At 37.2% G+C, this 19394-nt stretch overlaps 1 protein-coding gene across 1 annotated transcript; it reads left to right on the top strand.

Moving 5' to 3' along the window:
• The first annotated feature begins 2715 nt into the window (after positions 1–2715).
• Positions 2716–18157, top strand: LOC126377380 (uncharacterized). Its single transcript, XM_050025108.1, has 2 exons — positions 2716–2868; positions 16967–18157. Exons 1-2 carry the CDS (start codon positions 2857–2859, stop codon positions 18089–18091), a joined length of 1137 nt encoding a protein of 378 aa, XP_049881065.1. The 5' UTR covers positions 2716–2856; the 3' UTR covers positions 18092–18157.
• Positions 18158–19394: the final 1237 nt, after the last annotated feature.

Genomic DNA, 19394 nt, shown 5'->3' with positions numbered 1-19394 from the left:
TCCTAGACTAGCGGAACACAATCCAAACATTAAAAAAAGTAAAAAAAGACGCGATCTAGTAACGTGTAGGTCGGAAATAGATGTACATTGAGCTGTTAATACCGCTTTTGAATATTAAATTTTTTGTTAATAAATTCAGAGGTAAAAGTCATTCAGAGGTGATATTTTCTGATTCAACTGAGCAATTTGTTATTATCATTTTCTCCAAAATATCATAATAATAATATACAAATATTTATTTTTATCTTCTGAGCAGCTTTAATTTGATGTAAATTATTCATCATAAAAATTTACTTGAAATTTAATCTGCAGCAAGAAAATATCCAAAATTGTCGAAATATCTTACTTGAAAATAATAAAACGTTGAAGCCAATTTTATGTGTGACAAAATCAAAGCCCAAGTTTGCATCGGTTGTCAAGTTCAGAGATTTTTGGTTTCGAAATTACATTGGTTAATGGAGTCAAGTCCACGAGATAAATTAAAGGGTAGGCTCAGACAATGTCCTGTTGCCGGGATCTGTCTAACTACCAGCGGGTAGCGTTGAACCTTTATCTACGTACGACATTTTAATCTAAATAATCTTTAACCTGCCTCATTAGATTAGAAGGTCAGACAGGCAGTCGCTTCTGTGTTACCTGACCTAACCTGTCAAATCTTCAGGTTAGTAAAGCGGTCCCTGTGAAAACGGGATAACGCTAAGGAGATGATAACTCGAAATAATCTTATCTGAAAATAATATTTATACTAACCTAAACTATACTTTGTGACCCCTAGTTTGGTTAGGACATTACATGCTGATCACCTGATTGTCCGAAAGTAAGATGATCCGTGCTTCGGAAGGCACGTTAAACCGTTGATCCCGATTACTCTTACTGATGTGAGTATGTAGTCGTTACATGAGTTATGTCAGGGGCCTTTGTCGGCTCAGTAATAACCCTGACACCAGGGTTGATGTGGTTGGTATACCACCTCACAACACACACGATAAGAAGAGAATAATACTCAATTAATAATCTTTGCCAATAGATTATGTAAAATAGATTGCTACATACGACAAGCCTGCTGATTGAGAAGATTAAATATTTTAAAACTACTATACTGACCCATCTCAATAATGTCGGAAAAAGAGACATTACGCACTAAGTTTGCACGCGAGGTGATAGTTACGAAGATTGGTTTGTTGTTTTTTTTTACTTCAGATACCATTATTTGGTTGGACAAATGGGTAGTTCCGAGCGCTATTATAGCAAAATGATTGAGGGTGCGTAGCCTAAGCCCACATCCTCTTGGGCTTGATAAGATTATGCCGGAGTGTTTTTTGACGTGACTCGTCAGTAGCCATATATGGCTATAACTATTTGGCCGGACTTATGTCCGAGCCGAGAATCGAGCAGTGGTTTCTTCGAAGAAGCGCGGACTTATACTTTGGGTAGTTGCAGTTTATTACACCTGGATTTTGATTATTTAGAGAAAATGTAAAACCTGGAAAACCTGGCGATGCTCTGTTGACCGAGAAATAAAAAGTATCGGCATGTCATGGGAGTAAGCTACAGAGGCTGCAAAAGATCACAAGGAGTGGAAATCTATGGTTCGAGCCCTACAAGCCAACAGGGGATAATAGGATTTGAAGAAGAAGACCGAGAACAGCGTGAAAATACCATGCTTACCGCTTCATCGCCAGAAATGGAACCAGTGGTTTAAGGACAATCCGAAATGTGTAAATTTATTCAAATAATCCAAAATGTAAATTAACCAAGAAAGAGAAGTTATCACGGTGCTGTGTTTATATTCATTAGTTTGTCCAAAATAACTTTGATTACCAACAATCAGTTGCTAAAGATGTTTTTAGGAAATTTGGGTTGATGGCAAAATTTGTAATTTCCGTTCCAAATGAGGGTGGTAACGAGAAAATTAAGGCTTGCAGCTTATTTTCGGGCGTAATTATTGCAATGGAGTTTAGGAACGCAATTTTTGAATATTAATTTAGGTTGGTGTATTTTTAGAGGCAATTTCGGGAGCAAATTGAAGGTGTTGTGCATGATGACGCCTAACCAGTATTGGTTTTTTCTTCGCGGGGTTGGAAGGTCAGACAGGCAGTCGCTTCTGTAAAAAGCCGGACCTGTTAATATTCAGGTTAAGTAAAACGGGATAATGCTAGGGAGATGATGTGCATGATAATGCCCGAATAGAATTAACAGGATGAGATTGAAATGTCGAAAATTCTGCATGTTTTTTGTGCGGCAGAGATACGCGACTTCATTTTGAACGCGAATTATTTGAACGAGTTTAATTTAAATGTATTGATTGGATTCGAGAGTCATAAAGTATTAATTGGTATCAGTTGACTATATTATACGTATAGTATCTTACATAAAGTCATAAATAATTAGCATGGATATTAAAACTAAGTACTTACCTAAATAAATAATTTATAACCATTAATAGTAACAGTTCAAACTATGTTCCATCATATTGTAACTAAATTAGTACTTTGTATATTTATTTTTACTTCACAATCATTATTAGATACTACTTGGGACTCTTCCGGCCAAGTAGATAATTTATTTATTTATTTATTTAATATTACACTGACATGCAAGATAAAAAAACTTTAGATTTTAATTATTATGATAACAAAAGTTTAGTCCAAATAACTGATCTAATTTTGTTACTAAGATCTTTAATTTAATCTTCCGATCGGAATCTCTCAGCGACAACTCTATGTGATTCCAAAACTAACTCCTTTCTCACCTCACTCTACGAAACTACAATCACTTCCAGTCACTATAAAACCAGCACATTCTGTCTGTAAGCATCACTGCAACGAACATAGCCGGAGAACCAAGCGATCCGACATGAGGACCTTTGTAAGTTCACCATTTTTATTTTTTTATCTGTGAAATCTATTTTTTTAATAAAAAAATAAAAGGAAAATGAAAAAGTGAGTGCCGTGCCAGGATCAAAGTGAAGTGAGGTGAATTTGACGACGAATTTCGAATTTGGAGTGTTCTAATTTTAAAGTGGTTTAATATAATTTTTATTTCGAAAGGACATAATATGGATCAAAAAACAAAAATATACAAAATTAAAAAATTCAAACTCAATATAAATTAAAAAATAGCTAATCAAAAAATATTGCATAATATTGGTTATTTACGAAGAATCGAGTTAACTTTATAGACTTCGTTTCCTAAATACACTCGAACGTGATTGAATCTGGGGCCTTAGCCAAGTTGGAAACGATTATGCAAAACTACTGTGACAGTGATAAAAATACGAGATTGACAATTTGACATGTCACTTCATGTCAATCCCATACATTTTTATCACTATCACTATAGCTTTTCGAAGCCATTTGCGTCTTAGCTAAGGCCCCTTGAATGTTAGGTTTGGTAGTCAAGAAACTAACGTATAATTACAGCTACATAACCCGCACATTAGTACTCGATAAAATCTAGATCAACTTTCAAGTTCTAAAATTATTCTATTACCATTCTCATTTTACAACAAAACTGTAACAAAACAACAAATTACTAAATTACATAACAGTTTTTGCTTAACAAAGAAGTTTTATAATCTGTGATCTACAAATCTAAATGCTAGATGTGGCTAATAAACTATTATTAACATTATGCGAGCCTATATTATTAAAAAAATCAAGAATGATGTCTTCTGTAGTAATAAACCTGTTGCGTATCAACTTTTATATATGTATAATGACATCTTTGTTGTGAGTTGTCTTTACTTTAGTCTTAGAGTTAAGACTGATTCTACAAAGATTATCATTATCAAAGTGGATCAAAGTTGTTGAGTTGAAAAACAACTGAACAACTTTTGCTTTTATGAACGGTGGTTACAGACTGTGTGACTTTACGCTAAATTCAATGTGGCGCCCTCTAGAACACATAAAGTGAGGACGAAAAAATTTTTTTTTCCGAATACTAGTGCGTTGCGTATCCGATGAAAGGGCTTAATTTGCACATTTCAAATATGTTCATATTCTTCTTCTATGCGATTCGATGGCGATCGATACTAAATTTTTGCTGACCAATAATAGCCTTTAACGAGTGTAAACATTATTGTCTATTTAGAAAATTATTTTGTTGTCTGTTTGCTTGAATATGAACTAAAAAAAATATGTGTGTCTGAATTATAGTTATAAAAAAAGTATTATTAGTGTTTGAATCCGTGATAGCCCTTGGCAGCGCTTTTTGTTTCAAACAGTTCGAATCTAAAGCATTGCATTCGTCTAAATTGAGACTGATTCAAGTGAGTTTGAATTCATGTTTGGATCATAGATAATTGATATCACGTGGTTTCCTGGATTTGCGCCCGGACGAGGAGTGAGAGCGTAGTAAAGTTCTTCTATTGTGTGGGTTATAAGGTGGATTACCAACTCTCATCAACCGAGGTGTCAGGGTTTAGTATTGAGCTGCCAAAGGCCCCTAACATAAATTGAAAGCATACTAATACTTTGTCTGGCATGTTGTCTTCTACATTACTCTGTGTTCTCCATTAGAGATTCTACTACTCTACATACTATAAAGATAATAACTGCCTAAGCAAATGCTTAGACATGAAGACATATTTCTATTCAGTAAGGGGAAGAAACAAAGAAGAGAAAGAGTTATGGTTTTATTCAGAAAGCTCGGTGAAGTAAGTGTACTTATTTCATCGTGCGATAGACGTGTCTCTGACTACCCCAATTTGGAATATAGTCGTGAGCATGTGATGTTATGTTTCTATTACAATGTGAGGTCAATCAAGCATGACATGTGTAGATCCAATTTCGGAGCAATAATTAATTAATTGATCGTTAAATTCCATTGTACCAATCTGAAAATCAATTTTAAATTAATAAGGCATTTTGAATGTGTTTGATTAGATAATCAATGCCTATATATATTTGTTGATTGTTGGTATTGGTTGTTGGTTGTTGATTGGTTTTGTTGATTGTAGATTCTACATCAGATTATATACTGTAAATATAACAATAAGACTAAAATTATTGTTTTATACACAACAATATCAACAACAACAAAAACACAGCGCCTTTATATTAGCTTTTGATGGATTGCTGAGGATGGTCACTGACACTATCCATACGAGAAAAGAGAAGACACAACAAAAAATAATGTATATCAGATCTTATATTATACTCGCTCCTTGTTCGAGACGGTTAACAGTGTAGTCTACGTCCTATGCTTCAGCATCGGGAACAGGGAGCTTCGTATAATTGAGATAGAACTATACTTACTTCGTTGAATCAGGTAGCCGTTAAATGAGCCATATCAGGGGCCTTTTGCGGCTTAATAGTAACCCTGACACCAGAGTAGATGGGGTTGGTAATCTACCTCACTACCCACACGATAAAAGGAGTTTATTTAATATCTTTATTATGTACTACCGTCAAGTTTAGTTCAGTATGCCACTATTTTTCCGACCTAGTGACCAGCCCGAGATTAAAAACCTAAAAAGTAATTTAAAAATCTCATCTCAATGCAGCAAAACAAGTACAAACAGTTGGATAGTGACACCCGCAGCTTTCAGTCAACCTAAGCAACTAGAGCGTATCACGTAGATATTGACTCAAGACTTACCGACAGACTGACATGACTCACATAATCTTTATAATTCAAAACTTACAGATGCTTAAGTATAGAATATTTTTCAAAATAGGCCTAACCCTTGTCTTCAGTTTTCAATCTCTCTCATTAATTAATATTCTTATTAGGCCAAAGCCTTGTCTTCAGTTTTTAATATCATTCATTTAAAATCCATATTAGGCCTAAGCCTTGTCTTCTGTATCCAAAATCTTGAAAGTAAAATCCAGTTAAGGCCTAAGCCTCGTCTTTATCCATCATCTTGTCACATCCAATAAGAAGTTCCATTCCAGCTTCTGACACATCGCCGGCCATTCCGCGGCACGCTCCAAGTATAATAATTTAGGTCTAGGCTTGCAACAATTGCATCTGTTTTTTGAATCCATCAGTATATTTTGTAATATACAGTAATAATTATTCATTATAACGTTATAACTAGTATAAGCTTCTCGTTTCCTCACTAGACACACATTCATATTTGTTCATACATTATTTAATTTAATATATAAAAAGATAATAATTTATTTTAAGTACAATAAAAAGAAATATATATTTGTATTGACTTAACAAATATAAAAGTGAAACATCAAAACACCAAAACAAAATAAAATAGGGAATCCTGCTTAAATGTTTTATTTGCTCTATCCGTTTTATTTACAAAACATACAATAATATTGATATAGTTTTTTTTTTATCCTATCTAACACAAATAAAGGTTTTTATTGAGACAAAAAAGGAAAATATGATACTCATATTTTTATTACTTGTAATAGGGTCTAAGTAGTGCGAGTCTGTACTAATAGGTCGATGACATGAGAGCTTCTACTAAGAGTACATAATTCCATGAGTTTTGGCAAAGATCCAGTATTGCCATCTTTTCGAGATTCACGCATCATTCGCTCGGGGTAGGGCTGAAAAACATTAAGTTCATAATATGTATATAATTACTATTTAGCCAAATATTTTTAAATTATTTTTACGCCAAGTATTTTTAATTGAATTTCGAATCGAATTGGAAAAAAACAATTTTTATGCGCTCTCTTCTACTAAAGTGTGGGTTGTGAGGTGGATGACCAATCTCATCAACCCGGGTGTCAAGGTTATTATTGACCCGCCATAGGACGCTGACGTGACTCATGTAACGACTAAAACTTACATCAGTTCAGTAAGTAGTAACCGGGACCAACGGCTTAACGTGCCTTCTTATGCACGGATCGTTTTACTTTTGGACAATCAGATGATCAGCAGCAATGTCCTAACCAAACTACGGATCACAAAGCGCACTGAATTATATTGGATTCGTGCCCGGTAAATGGAAATGGGCTCGTTCGCTATTACAAGGGACTTAAATATTACTGGTGAGGAGTGTTTGTATATACTAATACTACTCTGTCTGCCTCTTCAAGGATAAAGGTGTGATGGTATGTTATGTTGTTTATGTAACTGCAAAATAAATTTTATCTGCTACCTTTTCATGCTTAAGTCGCTGGACTGATTGCGAAGAAAATTTTCATAAACATAGATTGAAATCCTAGAAATGATACAGGGAATTTTTTGAACTTTGAGAACTTAACGAATGTTATCACGAACTACTGTTGTTTAAAATAAAAATCTAAAACCGTGTTTTGACAGACTCAATATTGCGCGGTCGTAAATTCTCTCTTGCTGAGTAGACGAGTGAAAGAATTAAAAAACAAATCCGTCTAATCAGTAGAGTTACTGATGCGAGTTATCTAGAACTAGGTTTGCAACTTGAATGTCCAATTACGGCCAAGTAGTGAGTGCCATCTGAGTCAAATATACAAATAAGACGAATCAAACAAGAAGAGTACCTAACCATGGTAATGCCATCAGCAAAAAGGGTACAACTGATTCAACTGGTTGTGCAAGACAAGGGTGTTGCCAGCAATCGAATTCCGAATAATTCCCGCCAAACCATGATATCCTATTTCTAAAAATATTTTTTTTTTTATCATAACTGCAGTGTTCACTAACACAGTTGACTCGACCATTATAGACGACGATACGGCTCACCACCTATCACATTGGTCTAACAGAATGTTCGGTGATGTGTGGCTACTTAGTTCATCTTACGATGGATGTACCTTTGACTAACCCATTCGGAAATTAGTCGTGGGCTAAGTTATGTGTTAATAAATAAAATAAAAAATTCCAACCAATATGGCGACTGGGAAAAATTCTAACATTGTTATGCCATAATGAAAATATTTACGTTGACTAAGACAAAAGTATGCTGGACATGAACCTGCGACATCTCAACATGAGTCAAACGTTCTTCCAACTACGCTACCACGGCTCTTTAGTTTTCTCTTAAAACATAAGTCACTTAAAGATTTTAGTCTCGGTTCATTCCCCTTTAGTGACAATAAAAACTATGCGAGTGAAACAAAAATACTCTTTCAGACACGAGAGAAAAATGGCAGCCCATTTTTCCGTATGAAATATTTTTATTTTTTCCTTCCATGACTATAGGTTTCACTTTCAGACCAACAGTGAACTTTCCACGTCTATTTATTTTACATCCGACTCACGGCGACTGCTCTACAGGGTTGCCATCTCAATAAAATATTTGAACTTTTAATCGAACAATAAAATAATAATTAATAAAATCAATTTTTTTAGGGGAATAATGGTGCTGATTCCAGTACACACCATCTAATTTTATTTTAAGTTATACCTGTCACTTTCTTATCCGCCGAAAAGGAAAGAGACGGGTAATCGACAGGAGTAAAATTTATGGAACACACGTCAGTTTAAAGCTCAAATTTAAAAACCCTTTTATATAGGTATAATATTTTTGTGTATTCATACATTTTTATTATATTTAGATTCTTTATCTGATCTACATTTAAATAAAATATGACATAACATAGCATCACGCCTGTATCTCCAAAGGGGTAGGCAGAGGTGTATAGTAAGTACCCTCACTTCTCGCCAGCTCTGTTTAAGTCCCATGTAATAAAGAGCTAGCCTATTGCCATCAACCGGTCACAAATCCTTGAAACCACTTGCGGGCCTAGCACCGTAAGCACGCGACTCTTTCTCGCCGCGACAGAGATCGTCTGTCTCTTTCTGTGCAGTACTGTGAGAGAGTGACGGATGACGTATGTCGAGGCGAGAAAGAGTCGCGCGCTTACGGTGCTAGGCCCGCAGATTTCAATAATCTATGTTCTAAACATGAATTCAAACTCAAAGTCGAATTCAGTAGGTTAGACCCCAAGACGGGATTCGAGGCCGAAATAAAATCTTAATAAAAGTTAACTTGCTAACCCTATAACTCGGCATCAAATAGTTATAAAAATAAAAAAAATAGTTTTGTCCGTTTGTGACGTGCATGTTCTGTACATTTCATGCAAAAAATGGGTTATACCACTTTGCCTTTGTTACATTTTAAACTTGTGATAAAAATATAGGCGTTTAATTGTAGCTGAAGTGAAGTCGATGACCGCTAGCATCAATCGTGATCTGAAGGTTATATTATTGAGTCGCCAATGACCTTTGACTATCAACTGCTTACAGTAACCGGGACCTTAGGCCAGGCGCGCACTACGAGTTTTTCGCCGCGCGGCAGAAAAAAGCAGCGGCATAATGTCGCACTGTAATACTGCGCCGCTGCGGTGGCTCTGCCGTCAAGTGCGCAATACAATTTAAAACTGTTTGGTACAGAATTACAGTGCGACATTATGCCGCTGCTTTTTTCTGCCGCGTGGCGAAAAACTCGTAGTGCGAGCGTGCCTTCTTAACCATGGAATTATCAGGGTTTGTCGAACCTGCGAGCGTAATGTGAAGAAAAAAATGTAATGATTGCTTCACTAATAATTGTAACCTAATTACTACCTAGCGGCCTGTCTCGGCTTCGCACGGTTGGACATTTATTTGTAAGAGTTTAGCGGCGATTCCTAATTTTACTCCTATGTTATTCAGGGATAATGTAGCATTCAAATGGGGAATTATTTGTTATAATCGGTCTAGTAATTTTTTAATGTATTCAATACAAATAAAAATACATGTTTTTTACTGAACATAATTTTTTTGAACATAATTGTCTATCACGTTTATAGACGTTAGCCACGATGTGCTGTAGCAGTCAGAAACCGGTAGTAAAGGGATACCTTCACTTTCCTCTTACTGGCAATTTCCTAATATTTAGAATGTAGGAAGGAGGAAGTAAGTAGGTATTTAGTGCTAAGAGATTGTAAGCACATTGTAAGTCGACCATTTTTGACAGGATTATATAAGTTGTTTAGCTAACTGTATCATAAGTAGATGTAATTAGTGAATGGACTACTTACATGCATGATTGATGAATATTAATCGAATTATTTAATCATAATGGCCTCGTTGAGTTAGTTGAGCGTTGGACTCACGATCCGGAAGCCCCGGGTTCGAATCCCAGTGGGGACATATCACAAAAATCACTTTGTGATCCCTAGTTTGGTTAGAACATTAAAGGCTCACCTGAATGTCCGAAAGTAAGATGATCTGGTGTTCGGATGGCACGTTAGTTAGTAGTCGTTACTTGAATCATGTCAGGGGCGTTTGGCGGCTCAATAGTAACCATGACACCAGGGTTGATGGGTTGGTAAACCACCTCTCAACCCACACGATAGAAGAAATCGAATTACGTTAAAGTACCTCTAATTGAGATTATTTAATTTCTTTAGATTATTTTATGGGTGTCACGTTAGATATTTTATGAGGCCATAGATAATTCAACGATTTCTTTTAAACATAGCGTCACGCCTGTATCCCTGAAGGGGTAGGCAGAGCTGTATAGTTGGTGGTAAAAGGAGTATAGGTAAATAATTATCGCATAATTTTAAACTAGTATGTAGTCAGTACAACAGCATAATCACCCACGTCGCGATAAAACCAATGCTGAATATTATTACTGATCGTCTGTCGCGTCGCGCGCGATATACTATATCCATGCTATACTAGGTTTACTGCTGTTATATAACGATGATGAATCCAGCACAGGCCTAAACCAATGATTCTCGAAATTGTTTTCGAATTCATATTTGGAACATGAATGATTATCACGTGCTCAGCGGTGAGGAAACCCACATTCCCGAGAAATGTATTTTCGGAGGTATATGACCTAACCTGTATCGGGCTGGTTTTGCCTGCGGGTTGGAGGGTCAGACAGGCAGTCGCTTTTGTTAAAAACAGGACTTGTCAAATCTTGAATTTAGGTAAGCGGACCCTGTATAAAACGGGATAATGATGAGAAGATGATGATATAACGATGGTGACCTGAGTTCACTGCGAAACACGTCAACCGTAACCATGGCGATAGACATGTTTTTATCGCTAATCAATTGATCAATGGATGGTTAGTTTAGAATAAGTACTCAAGCGGAAACATTGGCATAGTTTTGAAACGTCTTAGAAAATAATTGGTCCGCGTGTGCGCAATGGTTTTAGAGCTTTTTATTGTCTTCGTTTTTGAAAAGGAAGCAAGAGAAGTGTGTCAGGATCGCGAATGGAATTCCGTAATCTCTGCTTATCCCGGTGGGAAATAGGCGTGAGTTTCTGAATGTATACATATGTGTTGCTTTTATGGTTCTGTGGGTCCCGGTTACTTACTAGCGGTTTAAAATGGCCTTAAATCAGTTACTTTTTACTACACGTCAAACACGGATTACTATGGAATTTGTATGAAAAAGCCACCTGTGACGACATAGAAAAATGTTATTATTGCATTTTTCTTTATTATTTATAAATACCTTAGTTAAATCGAAAAAAGAAAACGGTATATGTCACCTTTAGATCTGTTTTTATTTAATAATCAGAATAAGTAGGTTATTTTAATGTGTCAAATATAAATTTTAAAATAGATAAATTTTGAAATTAGAAGCCAGTCTAACAAGAATAACAATCAATCTCATTTTACTTTTCGACTTATTTTCAAATTTTATTTATTAATTATTAAGTATATACTAATTATGAGTACATTGTTTGACCGATTGTATTGATGACGTCACAGTACGGTATTTCCATACAAACTCCAAAGTAAACTTTCGTTTTGACGTTTAGTAAAAAAGTATCTCATTTGACTAGGTAGTCAAGTTGCCTATTTCATAATTTATCTTTGACCTAGGAAACTACCCATAAACTGCCTATATACGTCCCACTGCTGGGCACAGGCCTCCCCTCAATCAACCGGAGGGGGTATGGAGCATACTCCACCACGCTGCTCCACTGCGGGTTGGTGGAGGTGTTTTTTACGGCTAATAGCCGGGACCAACGGCTTAACGTGCCCTCCGAAGCACGGAATTATCTTACTTTTTCGGACAATCAGGTGATTCAAGCCTGAAAAGTCCTTACCAAACAAAGGACAGTCTCACAAAGTGATTTCGACAATGTCCCCATCGGGAATCGAACCCGGACCTCCAGATCGTGAGCCTAACGCTCTAACCACTAGACCACGGAGGCTGTTACCAACTAGGCTGTTAACTACCCAATTGTTTGCAACTTGGCTAACCCCCAGGTCAAAAAGTCACAGTATCAAAACGGAAGTTTTGAGTGACTGCGCCCACCCATGTAATGACAACATTTATAATGGTCATCATACATCAGATAACATACACGTACAACACATGATACATTCTTAATAACATCGTGAGAACATCTCTATCGCTTTAAGAAGAAAGGTAAATAAAACAATGCAATGCATACGTGAAAGTTTCGCGATAGACAGTTGAATTACGTTTTTTAGACGTAACTTATTGTACGTAGATTTGCCGCAGATGGCATTAACTACTTGGCTGGACAAATGGCTGCGCTGAGGGCTCTCACCCGGTACAACATTTAAGACAACAGGTCTAAACGTGCCCGGGCGCGACTCTCGGCTCAAAGCGTCGTCTGAGATAGCGATAAGCGCTGATTGAGGGAATTCGTCGACCACGCCGGCGGGGTCGGTATCGAGGTCCTGAAGTGTTTGGTGTCGCGAGCTGATTGGCTGCCTCTATGGCTAGAGTAATCGGGTCGTCGGGATCGTATATTACGTCCTTATACAAATCAATAGTCATACACGTATGAGTTTCAAATTTACTGCCCCATATGTGCTACAGTGAACGTGTTAATTTAGAAAAACATGCATACATAATTAGACCAGGACTATGGTAGTCACTGTGGTCTAATAGTTCACCGGCGTGTTTCTCAAACTCCGGTACCGGACTTCCACCAATGAGTTACTAATTTATTTTAAGTGAAGTGATTGACGAATAAAGAAAAGGTGCAGGTCGTGTCACATCAGGAGGTGAAAGGATTTGGCGGGAAGAAGATAGTAATGGCGATTACTCCACCGATAAGAGCGCAGCTCTTAAATAAAGAGAGAGAGATTGACGAATGTGGAAGAAGCAAGAGAAGTATGTCAGGATCGAAGCAAAGGGAATTCCATAGTCTCTGCTTACCCCGGTGGGAAATAGGTGTGAGTTTATGTATGTATGTTGCTCGACCATTATAAAAGGCGAAACGGGTCACCACCTATCACGTTGGTCTAACAGGAAGCTCGGTGAAGTGTGGATACTTAGTTCATCTTACAATAGAGTTAAATACCTCTGACTACCCCATTTGGGATAGTGTCGTACGATTAATTAATGTATGTTACCTCAACTTGGACACTGACACAGAAGGACAGAAAGAGACTCGAGGCCTCTGAAATGTGGTGTTGGAGGAGGATGGAAAGAATAAGTTGGACAGAAAGGATTACAAATGAGGTAGTGCTAGTAAGAGTATGGGAAAAGAGACAATTACTGAGAATTATTTAGGACAGAATAGGCAAGATGATTGGACACCTGATAAGACACGACCAATTTATTAAAAACATCATAGAAGGAAAGCTAGATGGAAAGAGAGGAAGGGGAAGACCAAGAAGAGCTTACATGGAACAGATTGAAGAAAAGGTTGACGTCGTGTCTTATAGGGAAGTCAAGGAATTGGCCTTTGATAGACTGGATTGGAAAATGCTACACCGACAAGAGCGTGGCTCTTAAATTGATGATGACCTCAATTTGATCCATTTCGCCTAGGTAGCGAACGCCGTCTGAGGCAAAACTTCAACAAAAAACAAAAATAAACAACGCTGTCTGTCAAACTCAGAAGTAATAATAGAATCACAGATTAACGACAATCGATGTTCAAAACTAATTACTCTTCAGTTAATTAGAGAGACACTTCCAATTTGAAACCTAGACTATGATATAAGAATCTGTTATACCTCTTTTGAAACTTTTGTCTTTTATTTTTATTCTGTACAGTACCCGTTCTACGCTCTGATAGTTTACAATGGCGTCCGCCATTCCATTTTCAAAAAGTCTCCATTCCTTTTTACTTTGTGAGTAATCGATAAGTACTCGTATTCTTGAGAATAGTGAATTAACTCTTTCTAGTAAAAAAACTCTCAAAAGAGTCTTTTGTCGAAACTCTTTTGTGGGGGGCAAATTGGGTAAACGAATTGCATGGTTTAATAGACAAAGAACTGAATACTCTACAGTGTAGAATTTCGTAATCAATAAGACCCAGTCAAAAAAAGAATAATGATAATCCTGTATTCTGTGCACGTTTTAATTTTAAATCTATTAACGACAAAAAAAATATTTAGCTAAATAAATAGTTTATCAATTATTTTATTCGTGATAAACACTTCAACTGATGTTATAAACCCCAACTTATAGTTAAGGAGTTTCGAATAAAATTGGAAGAATAAAGTAGAAATAAATGTTTTGATAACTTTAAAATAAAGAAACGAAAATAGATTAGTTTACTACAAAATATAGGAGTAGATTTCAATATAGAAAGTAACAGCTGTTCGTTATTTTATTTTAAATTATAAAATGTCATTTGTATTTTTAAGAATAACATACATACATAAACTCACGCCCGTAATCCCTAATGGGGTGAGCAGAGCCACAAGTAATCAAAGACAACTTGCAGTCACTGTTCGATGTCGTAAGCTGGATATGATAAACCTTATGGTGATAAGGGATCAGCCTATCGCCTATATCATTAGTCCATCATGTTAGAAAACACAATCCCTCTGTCGGTTTTTACGACATGCCCGGGAAGACAAGCAGCTGAACGTGTTCTATGTTTTTTATTTGCTCCCAGAACAACAAAGAAGCAAGAATAAGATTAATATTTAGTTGCGAATACCGGCAAAGGGACCTATCAGCTTGTGCTGTGCCATACTATGGCACCATCCAGCGCTGGTAGGTGTTTTATATTTTTTATATTAGAAGCTAATTACAAATTATCTTTACTCTCAATTCAATAAATCTAATATCATAATCAAACCGTGTCTAATTTATCAAAATAAAATCAAACTAATGTAATAAATTAAAATGAGTTGCATAATTAAATTATGTAAAGTTATATATTCATTAAAATAATAATTAGATCTTACATGCCTCAGGCAAGTAGGTGAAATTTGATAAAGTGACCATTCTAATATATTTCCTTGCAGCAAACAACTTTCATCATGCTGACATGACGTAAATATATCAAAATAATATAAGACTGTTGTCAAATAAAACGACTGTCAATGAATGAATTGATGACCGGAGTTGGTACTTAGCCTAAGGCTTGCTACACACCTGGCGTTTTAATCGCGGTTGATAAAATCTTAGCTATTGTACATGCTTTGCCGGTTATGTTGTAGGTAAAGATGGATTGTGTCCTTTCTAACATGATGGATCATTAATTGGCGATAGAGTCAACGTACAATCCATCATATTTTAATCATACTGGGAAGATTTGCAGCATTGGGTTGGAAGGTTACAGCTTCTAAAAACCCGAACCTTCCGAGTAAGCGGAACCCATGGAAACAGGATAACGCTAGAAAGATGATGGGATGGAAGGTTGGGCTTATGTATATAAGTCTTTATTATAGTTCTAAAAATAGTGCGGCTTCATAACGGCAGTATTTTGAGAGCTGTTAAACAGAAATAAAATTACATTCAGTCCGTTGAAATATCACAATCACCTTCATTGTCAAAAATGCCATTAGACACCGTACAAAGTGTCTATTATTTATAGTTATTTCAATGCCGCGGTTCAGACGCGTCGTTTGACCGTCGCGCGCGCATCAAGCCTAAGTGAAAGGAGCTCAGATTCTATTTGACTGAGAGGAAGCGATGTATGCACTTCTTTTTTTTGGTGACTGCAAAAACAACACATATTATGGTATTATTCAATAGCAGCAATTTGCGGTTGTAAAAGTAATGCGAATAACGAGTCGGTTATACCGCAGAATAAATCATAACAGTATTAAAAGAGCGGTTGCTTTTTTCAGAGACGAATTTTGTTTTTTTAATTATTTGATGAGGGACTTTCACAATTTAATAACATTAGTTAACACGTTTGCTGTGTAACTGAAAATTATTTTATTTTTCGATAAACACAATAGAATTTACGTTAGACACACTACGGTAAGAAAAAATATGCCCCACATATGGGACATGGACGTATGAGTTTCAAATTTATTGGTTCATATGTGGTTCATACACAGTGAACGTATTAAATATGTTGTTTATTTCGTAAAATACAAGCACAAGTTTGATTGGTTGGTATTGGCCTTAGTGGCAGAACAAATTTTATTTATTTATTTAAAAAATGCAAATAGTTTGTACAGTAGCCAATGAAGTCTCCACTTATAACTAATACATGCATCACTGAGAAGTAGACAGAAGCAATAAATAAATTAAGTAAGCAAGCAATACAAAAATAGAAAGAAAAGTTGATGCTACATCTGTTCCAACGTTTTGAGGGCAGATATAAATTTATTGTGCTTAAGATGAAATATGTCAATGCTATTATATTTATCATTATATTTGCTACAAGTTCTAACTATAAAACGGTGCTTAAGGTAATTCGTTCTGCAAAAAGGAATAGCAAAAGTGTCAGAATTGGGACGAAAATTTGATAATAATTAGTTACGCTGATTACAAAGCCAAATATTACTTACATAATTACCTAAATACGTGTATACATCTTTCTTCTTCACTTCACTTCGTTATCAATCTGTAATTTTCCAAAACATCCCACACAGCCCACGTTCCTAACACGCTGGTCTAACAGAACGTTCGGTGAAGCTTGGGTACCTTAGTTCATCTTCCGATGGATAATCCCAACTACTCCAATTGGGAATACAGTAGTGAACCTATGTTATGTGTTATGTTATCAAACACATTTACTAGTTAGTAAGTTGTTAAAGTTTTAACAACTATTTAAAATCGATGATTTAGGACTTAGCCATTGCCGTGATAATAAAAGTCCACATTTCATTACGTTTAAATTTTTTTATTACTTTACTCACACACCTTTCCTTTCTTTACAGATATGTCTACTAGCACTGGCAGTTGCCACTTGCAAGGCCGGCTTCGAAGGAAGCTACTCAAGCCACGAGGGAGACAGCGGAAACTCAGGCGGTTCATCAGGGTATGACTTCTCAGCACCAAGCCACACCTCCGCCAACGTTGAGGCTCACGGCGGCCAAGGAGGTCACGGCAGCCAAGGGGGGCACGGTAACCAAGGTGGACATGACTTCTCAGCTATAAGCTCTGTTGGCTCTCAAGGCCATGACTTCGGAGGTCAGCACAACTTTGGCGGAAACCAAGGACATAACTTTGCCGGTGGTCAGCACAACTTCGGTGCTCAAGGGGGTCATGACTTCAGCGGTGGTCAGCACTTCGGAGGCCAAGGTCATTTCATGCCTTTACTTCAACATTTCCAATTCCAAGGCCATGAGACTCCCCAGGCTAGAGGATTTGACATCGGCGGCCACAACGATATCTCGTCTTTTGCTCCTTCCGGGCACGACTTCCAAGGAGACTCGTTCCTCCAAGCCGCTCATGATTTAGGCATTCAAGAATTCGGTGGTCATAACCAAGGCAGCGCGGAAAGCCAGCACTCCGCAGAAGTGCAGGAAAACCAGGATGAAGGACACGACCAGGGTCAGAATCAGGGACATGGACACCAGTTGGGCCATCAAGAATTTATCCTGCAAGATGGCGGTAATGAGTTCGGACACGGCGAGCCCCAGAACTTGGTTGTTGAAGATGGACATGGCGGGCATGACTTCGGCGGTCACGACCAGGCCATTCCTGTTGGCGAGCACACAGACGTCGAACACCCTGTCCCTATACCACAATACAAGCATGTGACCTATCCTATTCCTAAGACCGTCCATGTGAGCGTACCCAAACCCATTCTTGTCGGAGTACCTCAACCTTACCCCGTAAAGGTCCCAGTCCACAAGCCCGTAGCGGTTCCTGTTGAAACTGAAATCTCTATTCCCGTTGAAAAGGTCGTCCCTTACCCTGTTATTAAACACATACCTTACCCAGTTGAGAAGCATGTCCCTATTAAGGTTGAAAAGACCGTAACAGTCCATGTACCTCAGCCTTACCCTGTCAAAATCCCCGTCTATAAGACCATCCACCACCATTCTAAAGGTCATTAAAGACTGTGCGATGGTTTGAGTAGTAATGTATGCCGTGCCTTGTAAATATTGTTAACTAATTTTAAGTCATTTTCAACTGTTAATGTTGTAGTTGATTTATTTATTGTACAAATGATGTTGTTATATCCTTGTTGATTAAAAAAATATCTTTTTTAATGCGTTTTTTGTTTTTCGATGATTGTATCATCATCATCATCACTAATTTAAGAACCACGCTTGTCAGCGTAGCATTTTCTATGATACTTTTAGGGAAAAATAATGCAGTCGTTCACCTCTTGTTTCCACCCTAAAGATTATTGTATATGAAAGTTACATAACACTTTCCATGGTCATATCAATTTGGATTTAAGATAATTAGACGAATGCACTTTTATTTAAACCGAAAATAAGATTGAATATTACGTATATGGTGCTTATTGTCGTATCCGACAACAGCGACCAGTATCTTGTCTCGTGATATCGAATGTGACTGACAAGGCCGAACTTTGTTTTGAACACCCGGTCCCATTGAAGCACGGGTGGACACTTCATACAAACAACCTCGTGTTACTCAGACACTACACATTGACATTATCGTACACGCGCATCTGTGTGTGTGTGACGTCTGACACCATAGGATTCAAGTCTAAAACTATGCTCGAGGGAGGGTGAGGTAAACCTAGCTCAGACGCTGGTGGGGAGCGGAGACTTGCCGTTCTATACGTAATATTATTCTTTATTCTATGATTGGAGACAGAATAGCTGTCCATCCGAGTTGAAGGTGTAGCTATAGATGGGCTTGGGACGATCCTTGCGTGTTTGGCGATTTTCGTCGATCTATTCTACGATTTTGACCTGACCAGGGCTACCGCATGTCGTCTCACCAAGACATTTCTGTCTTTACCGCAACATCGGTTTACCCGCCGCTCATTGCGTCGCAACAGAAGCGCTAGTTGTGGTTGCACGATATCAAAGAAGCAATGAATGATGTGGAAGTTTTAAAACACGATCGTTGCTTCATATAATATGATCGTTTTGTGCTATGCTCCCGCGGCATCTCAGAGATATTGTAGAGACAATAGACACTATATGGAGCCACTGTGGGCCACTAATATGAGTACATTGTTCATAAACACAGCAAGATAATTAACAGTACACAAAAAGTGGGTATATTTTACCCAGTTTCCTGCTTCTGGGAGAATAAACAACTAAGGAAGAACCGAATTAATTTTCTTCTTGTGACATATTAGTGTTGTTTACTTCCTGAGGTAAGAAGAATGCTTTCAGAAGTGATAATATGTGACTTTGTATGGACTTCATTAAT

The sequence above is a fragment of the Pectinophora gossypiella genome, chromosome 23, assembly GCF_024362695.1.
Source record: "Pectinophora gossypiella chromosome 23, ilPecGoss1.1, whole genome shotgun sequence".
Taxonomy (NCBI): Eukaryota; Metazoa; Arthropoda; class Insecta; order Lepidoptera; family Gelechiidae; genus Pectinophora; species Pectinophora gossypiella.
This window is presented reverse-complemented; position numbering and strand designations above follow the sequence as displayed.